This window comes from Acanthopagrus latus, chromosome 13, assembly GCF_904848185.1.
Source record: "Acanthopagrus latus isolate v.2019 chromosome 13, fAcaLat1.1, whole genome shotgun sequence".
Classification (NCBI taxonomy): Eukaryota; Metazoa; Chordata; class Actinopteri; order Spariformes; family Sparidae; genus Acanthopagrus; species Acanthopagrus latus.
The window spans coordinates 13,627,287-13,643,084 of record NC_051051.1 but is presented as its reverse complement, the minus strand read 5'-3'; the positions used below and the strand labels follow the sequence as shown (position 1 = coordinate 13,643,084).

Genomic DNA, 15,798 nt, shown 5'->3' with positions numbered 1-15,798 from the left:
TGTAGAGGGAAGCAGCTGCATACCTCTGCTCAGGGGTGCTTACTGAATATGCTTTAGATTCAAGTCTCTTTGAGCTTGAGTGGGTTAAATTTAATGTGAGATTGGCAGGCTGACAGCTCGCGTACTGTAAGGGCTTTGAGGAAGCCTGGTACACTGTAACATCACATGGTTGGTTAATGACCAGACCTTTGTCAGCCTGCACACAGGCACTGAAGACAGACGGAATCAGTTCACGTGACGATAAAGAGTTTGCCTTTTGCATTCAGCTTTTGGGGACATATTTTCAAAGCTGATTTTTAAAAAAAAGGATGCGACTGAGCTTGTGAGATTGATTTACACATAAATTATTTTTCTATAGAGGCGACGTAGCCTCGATTTCTTTTGTAAAAACCAAAGACTTTGAGAAACATCTATTTTATTATGTACGGAAATCATTTCACTGTGTTGTTTTTATCCATTGAGATCCTGATCCGATCTGAATAAAGATCTACATTTGAAAGATGTTTGTGGCCTGTTTTTATGTCGCAAAATGAGAATCAGTCTTAAAATGTTCTGTACCGTTATTGTGGGGTCTGAATAATAAGACAATGGTGTAGGAGTGAGTAGAGCCTGTTAGTTTGAGATTAAATTAATCCCTATATTGTCACTAAGATAACTTGACTGACCAGTTAAACATTGCACAGAAACATGATTTTTTAAAATGTTTTTATTTTGACTTCATTATGTACATGATACATATTAACATTCCCCATCTAGAGGTGACAAAGCAACAGAAATAATGTTCTTCAATGCCCAACAGTAACTTAAACACACATTCTACTCAAAGATGGTGTTTCCTTGATAAGATAGTTCTCAGACATCTCTGTGTGGAGGACACATCTCAAGCATACCTGAACAGAAGCTAAGTACATCACTTCTCGCAGACATCATCCCACTCGGATCAAATCACAATGAATTGGAGAAGCAAACATTTAAACACCCTTGAGAGATGTAACAGGAGGTGAACCTTATGGATCAATCCCAGCTTTTTCTATGCACAATTACAGTGTACAGCATCCTGTACATACATACTGTTTTCTGTCAGCAAAGGCACAATGCCATTCCCATTGGTTTTTGCATCAGATTTTTCCCCCACAGTGACTGCCCCTTGCTTGAAGCACTGCAAAAACACAAATTGAAGTTCAAGTTTTCAGCAAAGAAAGTCTAAGATATCAAAATGTCTTCTGAAAATCCCCCTCGAATATGATATTATGCCACACAATAAATACTGTAAGGTTAGGTTGCTGTCCTCAATGTTTGGAATCAAAAACGAAGCTGCATCTGAGGTCGCGGTAAGACATTTTCTGCAGAGATAAAATCACACTGTACATGATTATTATTATGACAAAATAAGTCTCTGACAGGAATCCCAAAGCAAATTCTCACACATTCTGCTGCCTTATCTAAACAATACAAGATAATAAATACATTTGCATAGAAAACAATGCTGTGGAAACACAATGGCACTTAAAATAAATATTAACAAGGAAAAAAGGTGGAGTGACTGGTCCTAAAAATAATTTAGCGGAATGGTAGAAGAAGAATCAATCCGTTCAGCCCAGCGCTGATAAAATTAACATCCAAGTAAGGATGCACGATATACATATGCTTGATGTCAGTATCAGTGAAATTCTAGCCAATAAATAGAGCCAGTTTCAGAGGAAGACAACATGATTGCAGTTCCGAAAGCATTCAAAGAGGAGGGAGGAAGTCTGCCGTTTTAACACAACAAATCTTTTTAGCTATGGAATATTAAATCACCCATCTTTTAGCTTTTCTTAGTTTTAGATAAGCATACAGATTAGGGGTTTCTTTTGAAATACAAAAATGTGACATTTACAGTCATCTTATTGATGTCAGCCATGAGAAGCAGGCAACTATCAGCTATTCTTAATGGCTGGAAGAAATTCATACCGTGCATCCCTTTATCTAAGCTAGCTTCACCTGGGTTAGAATTGCAAAGAAACTTATAGGTAGACAATAAACACATTAAAATGCCTCAGCAAGCATCAATGTGGAAAAAGTATGATCAAATATAAACAAAACATGTTTGACCTTTGAACCTTTTAGCTTTACAAAAAACAGCCAGACACTTCTTTTGTGGCTGTCCAGGGTTTGTTTGTTTGTTTGTTTACCAGCAAAAAAATCATTTGGTTCAATGAAACAGTGCTTTTGGTCAGTTCACTAAACTCTACGTATTTGGATAACGAGAAACATCGGGGAGCCATTCAAACTTTTCATTCATTCAGTTTCAAGAATCTGCATCCAGCCATGTCTGTTTTTTTGAGATTTTGATGAAGTTTTTCATGGCTTGACTCCAGAGGCTCAAATAGCAGCTTCACATCACACAAGCAGGAGTTAGTAGATGGTCCACTCACTTAAGTCTGGGTTTATCCCCCTACCACTGATAGCCCTGTTACTGTGGATGCACATAAAGCATATGCAAAGCACCCAAGCACAGAAGACATGGTATAAATTTGGCTGAGCATGTTTTGGGTCAACAGTGGAAATGGGGCTGTGTGAATAGACGAGTTTGAAGTAATGCTGCAGTGGTCATTAGAGACTGAGGTGACACACAAAAAAAGGCATTTTGAGTCTGTTTACATTCAACACAAAGAAACTGAACAGTGCTTCTGGAGAGACCTATAGGAAGCATTCCAGTCAGAAGTAAAGCAGCGCCAGCATTTGGTATTGATTGTGGTGGAAGTGATGCTTGCAGCAGAAATGTCACTTCCATCCTTTTGTGAGCTGCTTTTATGTCAGTCGTGCACCACCTACCGCAGACTACACGCTCCAGTGACAAAAGGCAATGTGATTGTTTTCCTAAGACATGAAAGGAATACTGTGTTCATTGTGGAATTTTTATCCAATAAATCTACCTACAGACGGTGTAACCTGCTAGTCCTTCACAAGATGAAAGCACAAAAAAAAAAAAAAACTCCCAGCATATTGGGGGAGAAAAAAAACTGCCTCTGGTAACCAAGGTCTCTTACTGTGATGGAGGCAACTCGTCGTAAACACTAAAAGTAAAATTTTACAGACTTGAGGATAAAAGAGCACCAGTAAATCATATGATAATGCCAGTTCAGTAAAAAGGAAACCACCTCAGCCCACTCATGAGCTGGCATTCAACCGCCAACGAGCAAGTCAAATTTCATTCAACAGCACGTCTCTCACACCACTCCTCCGACTGACCACATCTACTGTAGTTAAACTGCTGCATCAGGCAGGGAAAGAGAAGGGAAAGGCGCTGCTGGAAGAGCTGGTGATCAGCATTGACAGTGTCAGTCAATTTAAAAACGGAAAAATTCTACAAGTCTTTTTGATAAAAACAAAAAAAAAAAAGGAAGAGGAGGAGGAATTAAAAGAGTCCTAATGTTTGCGGGCGAGCCGAGTGTCATAAGTTCATTCGTAGATGTTCAGGCCGTTTGGAGTTCATGGGGTAGGCCTGCTTTTTGTAGGGCGCCACATTGACACCTGAAGGGTGCCTGATAGGAAGTGGCGCAGAGGCCTCAGAGTTACCGCTGCTGCTCGTGTCCATTTGCTCTGTTGTCGACACCTCCATGGGTTGCTCCACAGAGATGCCAGGGGCCAACAGAGAGGGGCAGCCGGTCAGCGTGGGTCCCCGGGGCCAGCAGTCCCCTCCTACAAACTTTATTGGACTGCAGAAGAGGAAAACACGAGAAACCAAGATTATTCCTCTGAGCTTCTGTCTGTGATGCACCGGCTCATATTTGGAATAGAGGACGACTGCAGTTTTGTATGATGGAGGATTTATTTCAATAAACACCATTATTTAAATAGGTAGCAGATATCCATATATATCAATCTGCCTAACAAGCAATTGTTCTCCTGTTATCTTAAATTAATGAAGACTTATTTTTGTTCCTTTGGGGAGGAACTTGTGTTTACCCTTCTAATGGCAGTTTACTCATGTCAGGCTGGCTGCATTTACAAGGTCAGCAAATGAGTAATTGCTGTGGTAAAGATGTCCTGTGGGGGAAATCAGTAATAGCTGATGGAATTCAGTGGGACCAGAGACAAAAACAACTTGCTGTTACCTCACAGGTGTTCTTGGGCTTCCTGGGAACTTGCGCGGCGAGCGGACCTTATGCTCGAAAGAGAACTTCTCTTTGACATTTTCGAGCACAGATGGGGCTACATATGTGAAACCCTGGGGGGAGGGACGAAAACAATAAGAGAGAGATCGGAGTCCACCTCTTCAAACACCATCTTTCCAAAAACAACCCACAGCTGATGATGAGCAATGAAACACTGAGTAAACCGTATCATGCAATGTGGTGGAATACTGAGAGAAGCTTCCAGGAAAACCAACAGGACCAAACCAGATGGAACGCATTAACTGATTCTCGTAAGACCTACTTGTTGAAAAGGAAATAAAAACATGATGTCCAGAGTTCCCCTGTTTGTATGTTTGTTTACATGATGCGTCTGTGCTGCACCAGAACTTTTAGCTTACTTCAAATAATAAAATGTACTCAAAATGAGGTCTTAATGTACCTGCTAAATCTGTTAACAAATTTTGAGATATCAAATCACTTACAATATGTTTAACGAAAAGACTCAACTCAAGATTGCTGCCCCATCACCTTTCAACTCTGTAATGCACATGCATAATACTAATCCATGTGTTACTAGGCAGTGTTGTCTTCTGTTACAGTTACAGCCAACAAACAATGAGAGTACAAATCCCAAAAAAAAGTGGCCACACTATAAGCAAAATAATTGTGTACACGTGTTTTATCATGGATTATTCCTTCTTGAATTCTGGAAACCCTGTACACCAGAAACAGAGATACAAAATTCTGCTCTGTTCCACTGCTTGCAGGGAGGTACAAAACGTATTACCCACCAGGAAGACTTGATTGGCACTTTCACTGAGCGTAGAGTCATCAGGGCTGTCCACTGGAGTCTGGCTGGTGAACTTGGAGTCGAACTGGCTGGCGTCATCAGCCGATTGCTGCCAAAAGAAGCAGGTCTGTTAATTTCTAGCGAGGACTAGTGACAGGGACGGTTGCCGGAAAAAAAAAAAAAAAAAAAGAGGACTCACCAGGAAAGGTTTAAATGGAGGTTCTACTTTGCGGGCGAGGAGGTCATCCCAATTTATGTGCCGGAAGAATGGGTGGGCCTTGGAAATACAACAACAGCAGTTTTTTCATATTTCGATATGTCAATACACTGCACATACACACTTTTATGACTCCGCTCCACAGATGTATTTACCTGGACCTCAGCTGCATCTCCTGGTCCAGCCCCGAGTCGCAGTGAGGCATTTCGTTTCAGCAGCTGAAAGAAAAAAAAAAATTGTACTCTTTTTCTCTACCACTTCAAATTTCAACAAAGCCGTCACAACCAGGAAGGCACACGAGAGGAAGAAGATAGGCTTTCACAGCTCACCTTTTTCAGGAGGTCCCTGGCTTCTTGTGTGAGGTAAGGTGGAAGGCTGAGTTTGCATTTCAGGATTTTGTCAATTGTCTTCTTTCGGTTTTCACCAGTGAACGGAGGCTATGAAAAGGGAGTATGACAGTAACAGCAGTTAGCAATAGCAGCAACTGCTTCCCACATTAGTTTTCCTTTGTATCGTTGATGCAACAATACTGGATTTCTGCTGATATTCAATACCAAGTTGGGCTGATACAGAGATTTAATTCTGAAGCCTTTATAAAAAAGAAACCAATGATGCACAGGTATTACAGCTCCTCCTCCCTACTTATGATTCCTGCAGTAACAGTTTTACAAACTTTAGCAATGCTACTATGGTATCGGCTGCTGTGCACTTACCGCTCCAGTCAGCATATCATACATGAGAGCTCCCAAACTCCACCAGTCCACTGCTCGGTTATGTCCACTCCTCATTAGGATCTCTGGAGCCCTGAGGGAGAAGAAGGGGTGAGCAATATGATAAAGTGGATGCACTACAATGCAGAATGAGTTTGATGCATGTGAGTGACATACATGTATTCAATAGTGCCACAGAAGGTGTGGGTCACCGTTCCGTCATGGATGGACTCTTTGCATAGGCCAAAGTCCGTCAGCTTCACATGTCCTAGGAGGAAACAGAGGCAAAGCAACAACATAAGAGAAGCTGCACTCTAAAAATAAAAATGGATTTCAGATCACATTTCTCTGAGAAAGAATTCAATCTGGGAACAAAAGGTCATATGTAGAGAGCACATCGATCTATGTGCAAGTTTTTCTAATCCGCCGTTTGTGAGGGCCATTTGTGGTTTCTGTACCGTTGTTGTTAAGCATGATGTTCTCAGGCTTCAGGTCTCTATAGATGATGCCTTTCTGGTGCAGGTGACCCAGCGCCATTGAGATCTCCGCCAGGTAGAAACTGTCAAACAGGAAACAAAGCAAGACACAGGTCCCACATTCAGCACAATTTTATTGTCATCAAGTGTTTCTCTTTATTTCCCCATCATTACCTATTATTTATTAGGTACATTCATAAATGTTCTACCAACAAAATGTTCTCCACACCTCACTGCTCCTCAGTGAGCTACAGTTAGGGAGTTACTGTCAATGTCATTTAAGCTTATTCTGGGAATATTACACACCCTTATTTGTTCAGCTGCTGGGTTCCTATAATCACCACTTTCATCTACAGGCTGTGTTTATAAAACACAACAGCAGGTACGCCAAGTGGTTGTTCCTAGTGACCCTCACACAGTTTCACTTATCTACCTGCTTTTATAGAACTCATTGCCTCTGACTGCCTGTGAGAGAATTCCTTCATGAATATCCATGTCCTCATGATGTGTTCAGCATGTAAAGGCTACATCTACATTTCCTGTCTTTTAAGAGCCATTTGTTTAATTGCTAGCATTAGTCTGCCAGAGACAACAGATCACACTGACGTTCAGACATCAACTGGCATCTCTGACTCTGCGATAAATAACAAGTAGGCCTAAAACAAAGGCCTCTAAGAGACAACTTGCAACACCGGGTATTTGTTAGGATGCCCATTTGGAAGTGGTTTAATATTGTAAATACTGGGGGTGGCCTTTAAAATATGTATACAAACATAGGAAGCGGGAGTGGGAGAGGGAAAGAAAAGATTCAAAGAAATTTAGATCTGACATGTTTAAGCATAACATCCTGAAACAGAATAGTTTCCAGAAACTCATATTAATTTCTCGAGGAAAAATTCCAAATGATCACCAAAAACACACTGTAGATTCGTTCGAGGAAAGCTGAAAGGTAATGTTAGCCAGATGGTTATGGCTTTACCAGTGACATACAAACGAACTCACCAAGCCGTGTCTTCCATGAAGATGCCCTCTCTTTCCAGTTGCATAAACAGCTCCCCACCTAAAGGAAAAATAAATGGAGTTCCACATTTTTACTTTATTGAAAAAGAAACACCCATCCAAATTTCCTCCATCCCTTGATCCCATACTGTGCATAGACGAAGAACACTTGACAAACGCGACTGGGTTTGTACTGTACTTTACGTAGTGATTGGGCATCACTATGCTCACCGCTCAGATACTCCAGGATAAGGTACAACTTTCCACCTGTCTGGAAGGCATAGATGAGGTCCACAATGAAAGGATGCTTCACCTCCTCCAGAATGTTCCTCTCAGCTTTGGTGTGCGCCGTGTCCTTTGCGTTACGCACAATCATGGCCTGCCAAGGGACAGAGGGGCACAGACAGTCGATATGTTAAACTATTCAGGCGATACATTTAACCCCATTAGCTAGAGTCAAAGCTGCAGAGGAAGAGCAGGAATCAGGATGCCAGGATGGTAGCTACAGTCACTTCTCAATAAGCCAATAAACACAGTTATTAGACAAAACCTCAAGCTTCGGGGAATATGAGCTGGCTGTTGTCAGCTGCAGCGATGAAGCCAAGCTGAACAGAAGCAACAAATCTGAGGTTTCATGGGAAAAAGCCTGCTGCCATTATTTTGGGTGGTCTGCCCTCAGCTTCTGACTTCATGGCTGAATGCACCAGTATGTCACCAGATTAGGCACACAGTGACATTCAGTATACTGTATGCGTAACACTATACACAGTTAAGCTGCGTTGCGCCTGGGAGTCAGCTGAGCATTTAAGGTGCTAATTCACCATAAATGTAGGTTACTTGTGTTTGCTTACATATGGATTAAATAAGGCAGACGTCAATCCTCTGACATGAAACGATCCTGCATAAACACTAGGGGGCACTTCAGCTCACATTTAAAGTAAGATCAAATGACAGAATGAGCAAACTTGAGTTACTCTCTATATAAATAAGTAAAATCCCAGTGAATTGTTTCAAAAGTAGAGACAGACTAATATTTTCCAGTTTTAAAACAATCCAGATGATTGAATTTGGATATCACCTAACACTAATACAGATACTTGGCTTTTTTTATTAAAAAGAAAAAAAAAAAAGAAATGAGCACCCAAAAATGAATTCGTTTTGCCTCAATTTCAAAGACTGTGATGGGAAATTGGCATCATTCAGGATTGGTGTGTGGACTGGTAATATCTGTCCAATATCCGATAAGTAAATGATGTCAGTATCAGCCTGGAACACCGCTATCAGAGCAGAGCAGTCCCAATTCATATTAAAACCTAAAGGCAAAACCTGATAAAAAGGCACATTCACTCACCTTCTTTAAAACTTTCATAGCAAATATCTTCCCGCAGGTGGCACCTGAAACTTTCCTAACTTGAAACACCTGTAGATCATATGAGGAAAAACACATCAACATTTACACAGGCTTTCTGCAGGTGTCACCAAGTTATATCTAAGACTGTTACGAACGTTTTACTACCACATGGAATGGAATGCATTGCCTGATTCACATTCAGACTTGACAGAAAGCATGAAAGAAAACCAGCAGTGACAATATAACCAAGAATCCTTACACATTATATCACTTGTGTCCAGTACTTTCCAGGAGTATACAAGAACAATTCCTGAAGATATAATTTATGTACTTAATTTGTCCTGGACCCGGATAAGTGGCAATAAAATGGATGGATTAACCAGTTAAAAATGAGTCTGTGTTTTAAGTTAGTTTACATTTTTGCTAAAAAATGATGAGTCAGTGAACCCATGATGATGCTAGGAGTGGTGTTTGCTAAGGGTCTGATGGGCCTGAGTGAAACTTTTTCAACAAAAAGATTTGAACAAGCCTTCTGCATGCACAAACCCTACCCTGAGAGAAATTACTATCCTTCTAAATAAATTAGAAATACCTTCTAAGGCTGAGGAATTTGGAATTTAATGCCTTTTAGGACTTTTCAAGACCTACAGATAACTAAGCATCACTATTCCTTTGGCTGCGTAAAACCAGAATTTTCTTCTATGCCTCAAATATGCCTTGAAAAATTACGCTTCATCTGTCTGGGGATGTTTGGAGAAAGGACTGGAGACAAACAAAGAAGCATTTTTTAGCACTGAAATATTTTTTAAGCTTCTGTTGTGCATAATGTGCATTCATTTGACTAAGCAGTGCACGTCATAGCCTTTTTTTGTAAAAATGACTTTACGTTATTCTGACTAAATTGCGACTGGGGAGTGCTCTGATTTTGCGGGAGCTGCAGTCGATGTTTTGAATATCTGTGTACCCGCACAATTCCAGACTAATTGTTGTCAGTTTTAAAGCCAAGCGACAAGGCCAAAATATATACACTTCAGTTACACAAGAGTATCAAAACAAATGACAATGTGTTTCTAAAAATTTAATTACTTTGCAAGGCTGAAAAATTCCCAAGATGACGAAAATGACTTCTTAGTCATGATACACAGAACCACTTCAAGAAAGAATAAGTCATGCATCCGCTTGCTAAGTGAAAAGTGTTTCCAAAATATCTGTGATGTGCACTTTTCATTGCCAGGATGATAAAAAAGACTACGTCAGAAACTTTCCAGAGCTCTCCAGGTTAGTAATACCAAAATAACACAATGTTAACACCAAAATAAAACCACAAAAACAACAGATTTCATTTTTTCCAAAATCAGTGGCTTTACAGTTAGATACAGGGGACTGTTGGAGATTACAGTTACGGTTTGTATTGATGTGGGGAGGAGGAGGAGGAGGAGGAGGAGACATGGGGAGGAGATGGTTCTGGGGCGGCAGATCTTACATTTGTGAGATTCAATAGAAGTTTGTTCCCACAGCAAAAAAAAAAAGAAAGAAAGAAAGAAAACCCAAACATTGTAATTGAACTTGGGGGATTGAAAAGGTCACTGATAAACAGAAGTGACAAATGCTTACGTTTCTAGCATGCGAAAATCAATTTCAAGCTGCTTGGTTCAAAAAGTCCCCACCCATTGGAATTTCAAGACAATAGCAATCTCATCACCCACATACTCGCAACTGTGATGGCAGGTCCCAAACCAAAACAGCAAATGACAAGCTGGTATTTTCCAGATTTTTGAAGATTTTTTAAAAACTAATTTTCCTGGACATTTCAATGACCGAGAGTCCTAATGTTTTCTTTATATTAAGAGTTAGTCAAATGTCCCTATGTAATATAAATGGGTCCTATACAGTGCCCACAGAGAACACCCAACAATACAGCTTTGCACAGTTGTTGGCTGCAGTTTGTTCATTGTTTTAGTTGCATGCATATTAAATAAATGATTTGAACTATCACTAAAAACTTCAAGTCAAGTTCAATCCCCCAAGGTAAAATAAAGTAGTAAAGTGCACGAGTGTCGGGGATCATATTGCCATTCTCGAACAGAGGATCGGACTAAAGAATCTCACCTTTCCATAGCCACCTTTCCCCAAAACTTTGAGCAGCTCAAAGCATTCAGGTCTGATCTGCTCTGTTCCCTTGTTCACGCTGTTCTCTGAAATTTCAAACTTCTCACAGTCATCCATGTTACTGGTAAAAAAAACAAAAAAATGAAGAAAATTAGATGATAAAGAAAAGAAAATCGCATTCAAAACACTCACTTCTCACTGTGTTAACAATCTCCATAACCCACAGAAGTGTCATCACTACCAGTGTTGAGGCCTTAACATAGACACAGCTGATGGCGGTACAACAGCTTTGTTGCTGGGAATAAACGGCTGACAGATGAACAGATGGGTGGGCTATGCTGAAGGTCCCTCAAATAGATCCACATTAGTGCAGAGACTCCCGATTGGACTATTTTGGCCTCAAGAGCTCCCATCCAGGACGATATTAGAGGATACATAGGGATGGTTGCGAAAATGAGGATAAAGTGTTTATAAAATAAGAAATGTAGTTTGAAACCCATCTGTGCCTGATAAATGGATTGGCAGTGTGGTCAAACTGGTTTACAGCTGGTTAGCTGGATGAATACAAACAGTACCAAGAAAGTTATCGAGGCTTCAAAGTTCCTTGAAAGCTCTTTAGTGATAACTTCCAGCAGTCAAAATAAAAGCATGTGACTTTTGTTGTTGCCCCTTTCAGGACCCCGTCATTTACAGTATTGCTTATACTCACAATTCAAAGCCACTGCACTGGTCCATGTATTCACTGTGCTGGCCCTGAAAAAAGGAAAGAACGGGACAGAAAGTGTCAGCATGAGGAATATAGCAGCCAAACTGAGCTTATAGATACAGTATAATGATGGTTCCGTTGTGTTTACTGTGGGTATAAATGAGTTTTGTTGAAACTGGTAACGTCTCGGCTAACTGACATTATTATCATGCTCACGTTGGTTGAATGGAGACTTTATACTGAGCATTAACTCGGTAACATCATTCAAATGAAAAGCTTTAATAAAGTAGCTAATAAAAAGCAATAACTACGACGTTAACTTCGCGTTAGTTAGGTGAGCGGTGCGAAAGCTAGCGAACTGCGGTCCTGTTAGCTACAGTCCCGTTAGCACCGGGAGGGTTTCAGCCCGTGTTGGTCGGCTTTACCATGACTTCATTCTTACCACACTTTTTAACACTGTCGAAGTTGTTTTCAAGCCATACATCTGGCATTCGTGTAGATATTCACATAGTATTATGAACCCCTATTACGGACGAATGCCGATGCAGAGCCCGCTTATTATGTAATTCCATTTTCGGACATGTAGCTTTCCTTCCGCCCGACGGAGACAACTTATTTCACGTTTCTCTTCGGCTTTCCTTGTGGTTGGTTTCTAGCTCTTTTTTTCCCTTTTAAAGACGATACATCTGCTGACACGCTGTCGTCTGTGGTTTCACTGTCTTTTCATTCAAGATTAAAGGTTTACGTTATATGGTAGTGTGCGCTGGAGAGGGGATCGCGTCGGTTTAAGCCGGGAAACGTCAACCAGCCCGCCGCCAACGCTGTATTCAGCGGGTGTGCTTGTGCCCGTGGTACAATTAAAACTGCGCTCGGCGAACGTTTTTATTTGAGAAAACGTGAATTTGTTCCAAGTACGACGCTGCGACTCCTTTATACGGCAGCGTCTGATTCCGCGGGAAAGGGGCGGATGAGGACACGTCCGATAATGGACGCCGAGCCCCCGATGCTAGCAACGCAGGCCTCGACGTTAACTGCTAAGTGCTAGCTAATTGGCTAACGGCGGCGGTGCTAGCCTCAACGTTAACGTAAACTCACCCCGTCCTCAAGTTCGTCGTCAGAGACATTCTCATCCGGTTGATCCAGATCGATGTCGAAAACCGCAGCCATGGCCACGGCTCTTCAGTAGGTGTCTAGCCAGAAAAAAAAACAGCCCCGCTCCCCCGCTTTATGGGAGAGCCATCACCGTTACAGCCGGCTACAGCAGAAAGCATGGGCTAACATCCAGCTAACCAAAACAACACAAGGAGCGAGCGGCTGAAAAAAAAGCCTCTAGTGTCGACCACCGGCACTACTCGGCTCGAAGACATAAAAAACATTAGTAAAGAACAAATTGCAACAATAAATTAAGGGTAAGTTTATCATTTCAATCGACCCACATGTAATGAAATTGAGTCAGCTGCCCCAAAATACTGACTTTCTCTCACTTTAAAGCATTTTCTGTTGGTTTCAGTGTTAACAGCTCCAGATGAGTTTAATGTAATTTACAGATGGTGGTTTTGTGGCAACTCTGTAAACAAAATCTGCAAAAAAAATAATTTAATGTCCTAATGATTTTATTCCCCAAGCAGTAGGATGTGAGAATGTGGTCCCATGTTCTTCCTCTGGATTCCTTCAGCCACAATACAGACAGTCATACTCTCACACTCTGCCAAATCATAATCTGATAACCTAAATGGGATTATCTGTGGTTGGTGGTCCCAAGTGCTATTTTGGGACCCAACGTTTGGCTTCCTCCTGAAGTTTGCTCCGTAACTTTTGTTCCCAGAAAGCAAAAGAGGTCATTTCCTCTCACTCTTAATGTATAGCTGCGTAGATAAAGCCAATAATGTCTGAGATCGTCACTGAGCCACGGCTGAATTTAAGGTTAAGGTTGTTTTATTTCTTGATCTCTCTCTGTCGTTTGTGTTTTTGCTCTTAATGCAGAGCGGTCGGATCAGTTAAGACCACAGCCAAAATCATACAATATACAAAGTATTGGAACTTCATTTGTTTATTGAGATTGGTTATTTCACCTCGTATCTAGCTTTAGAAATTTTCAAATACAAAAATTGATTTAAAATTCTCAGATATTTTTGGAAAAGGAAAAAAAAGTAGACGAAATTGGAAAGTTAGCAGTAGGCAGGTCATTTAGTTTTTGTCATTTAGGGAAAATCTTAGATGACCTATGGGTTTAAGGCACTGTAGAATTGAGAAGAAGGTAATAATCAATGACAAAAAATGTGTCTTCCTTCTTCGACTGTGCAGAGCCATGCCTCGCATCTTCCTCTGGTTTTTATATACTGTGATAATATAATAATGGTAATTGTAATATTTTAGGCTAAACTAATATTCATCACTGTAGATTCAGAGGAAATGCAGTTTATGAAAAAAAAAGTTTATCCAACTCAAACATTGCTATTCTTTGTATTATGTGATAGGTTGAATGCATTTAGATTTTGGAGAGGTGAAAAACATTTTTTGAAAATGTCCCTCTGTGCTTTTGGAAGCGTGTCTGATGTTTCACAAAGACCAAAGGGTAATTGAGAAAATCATTATATGAAGCAGCTTCATAATAATGAAATGGTCCGGTTGGTCTAAATTCGTATCGGCAAGTTTTTCTCACCAGTTCAGTGTTGGTACAAGGGACTTTTAAAGCTGACCTAAACTGTGATCTGGTGACACAATGATCAGCTGTGGACAACAAGGGCATATAAATGAAAACACAGCTGGTTGCTTATTGTCTGACACGGAGCACCAGCAATTTGAGGTAAAACACTCGGGGGGGGAAAAAAAGGCAATTGCTGTATCTGGGATAAAAAAACAACTCTTATTTTGAAGTTGAGCACAACATGCCAGTTTCTTTCTTTCTTTCTTTCTTTCTTTCTTTCTTTCTTTCTTTCCTTCTCTCTTTCATTCTCTCTTTCACTCTCTCTCTCTCTTTCTTTGTGACTCACACTATCAAAAGCGAGAACAATGGCAGCAAAGTATGCCTTTTTTGTGAGCGTGGTGTTTGTTGGCACGAGATGTATTAATGTAGACTTTGTAGGATTCTTTATACTTGCTCAACTCCCAACGGGTTTCTGAAAGAGATCTGAGATGGAGGTCAACCAGCTTGATGCGGGATGCATGATGGGCCTTTTTTCACATTGGCCATTTAACACGTTACATTGGGGGAAAAAAAACAAAAACAAAACATAGATGTAAAAAATAATAACAAAATGAATTATGACTGACCCCCAGCTCGTCCTTCTTCAGTTTCATGGCCTTGCAGTTGTGCACGTTGGCTCACTGTGCTAGTTAATGTGACACTTGACTGCAACAGAGCCGTCGTTGATTTCATTAGTTACACCTGTGCCTCTCCCCCTATGACGAGTCAAAATGTGTGCTGTAAACGAGACCACTTTGAGACAGCTGTGCACTGTAAGAGGTTAAGTGTCTGGCTATAGTGCGCTCCACCCAGCCGTGATCAGATTATACCCCTGTAACTCACTACATGATCTGTCTTCGGCCCCTTTTCTTGCCAGTAGGTGGCAGCAAGAAAAAGGGAATCCCCTTTTCCAGGGTATGGGAGCCATTTTTCATTCATCCTAATATCTGCCTGTGTAGTTGCACGTTCCTGGAGCGCTTTAGTCTAATTCGAGGGCCTGAAAAAATACCAGAAACATAACCTAAATTGGATGTGTTTGCTAGAGAGTCAAGGCAGGTTTCCACCCTGAGTTTTTCAGAACTTCAATCAACAACAGTAATTATACATTGTACATTAAATGAAGCACTACAGAACGATATAATAAAAGTATCACATTACAGACTTAGTGTGTGACGTGCATGTCCTTAAGGGGGTTAAGGTCACCCTCGGCAGACAGCAGAGGAGCACTGGTGCCTGATGCTGGGTAATGTAACTGATCCGACAGGGCTGCAACAGACTTACTTGTCTTACGTTAAGATATTTTAATGGCCGCACTGCGTTGGCAGTATATTGAAAGTAGCCTCCACACTCCGAGGTTATCTTGTGAGGTATATGTAGAGAAAGCGGCGTAGGAGCTCCCCGATCAGGCTCTCCATTTTGATTTCTGTCCTCTTTGTGAGAAGCGTCAGATTGCATGGTACGAACTAGCTTTAGGGTCTGATTTCACTCAGGTTGGATCTTGTTTTCAGCTTTTGCCAAAACATTGTTGCGACATTCTTTGTAGCCAGAATTTTCGGAAAGAGAAAAAGGAGGTCGAGTTCGGCATAAATATTAACAGCGAGCAGTAAACAGCTTTTTCTCAGTGCTTTCTAAA

At 40.9% G+C, this 15,798-nt stretch overlaps 1 protein-coding gene across 4 annotated transcripts; it reads right to left on the bottom strand.

Moving 5' to 3' along the window:
* Positions 1-688: 688 nt before the first annotated feature.
* Positions 689-14,785, bottom strand: rps6kb1a (ribosomal protein S6 kinase b, polypeptide 1a). Of its 4 annotated transcripts, none has more exons than XM_037119875.1 (16): positions 14,753-14,785; positions 12,575-12,702; positions 11,483-11,526; positions 10,774-10,894; positions 8,665-8,733; positions 7,545-7,692; positions 7,317-7,374; positions 6,297-6,397; positions 6,016-6,106; positions 5,842-5,932; positions 5,458-5,565; positions 5,284-5,346; positions 5,111-5,188; positions 4,913-5,020; positions 4,101-4,213; positions 689-3,701 (listed from the first exon to the last, which is right to left on the bottom strand). In XM_037119875.1, exons 2-16 carry the CDS (start codon positions 12,644-12,646, stop codon positions 3,437-3,439), a joined length of 1,530 nt encoding a protein of 509 aa, XP_036975770.1. In that variant the 5' UTR covers positions 12,647-12,702; positions 14,753-14,785; the 3' UTR covers positions 689-3,436. The 4 variants fall into 4 exon arrangements, with proteins under 4 accessions (XP_036975770.1, XP_036975771.1, XP_036975769.1 ...); XM_037119876.1 differs by lacking the exon at positions 14,753-14,785 and adding an exon at positions 14,577-14,594; XM_037119874.1 differs by lacking the exon at positions 14,753-14,785 and having other exon boundaries at positions 12,575-12,807.
* Positions 14,786-15,798: the final 1,013 nt, after the last annotated feature.

Bases quoted from the DNA above. Each gene is read 5' to 3' on its own strand.
- rps6kb1a (XM_037119875.1), bottom strand. From the start codon at position 12,646: ATGGCTGCGGTTTTCGACATCGATCTGGATCAACCGGATGAGAATGTC. The intron at 6,107-6,296 runs GTACAGAAACCA...GTTTCCTCCTAG, and splicing joins CATCATGCTTAACAACAACG to GACATGTGAAGCTGACGGAC. The intron at 3,702-4,100 runs GTAACAGCAAGT...CCTCTTCTGCAG, and splicing joins AGCCCAAGAACACCTGTGAG to TCCAATAAAGTTTGTAGGAG.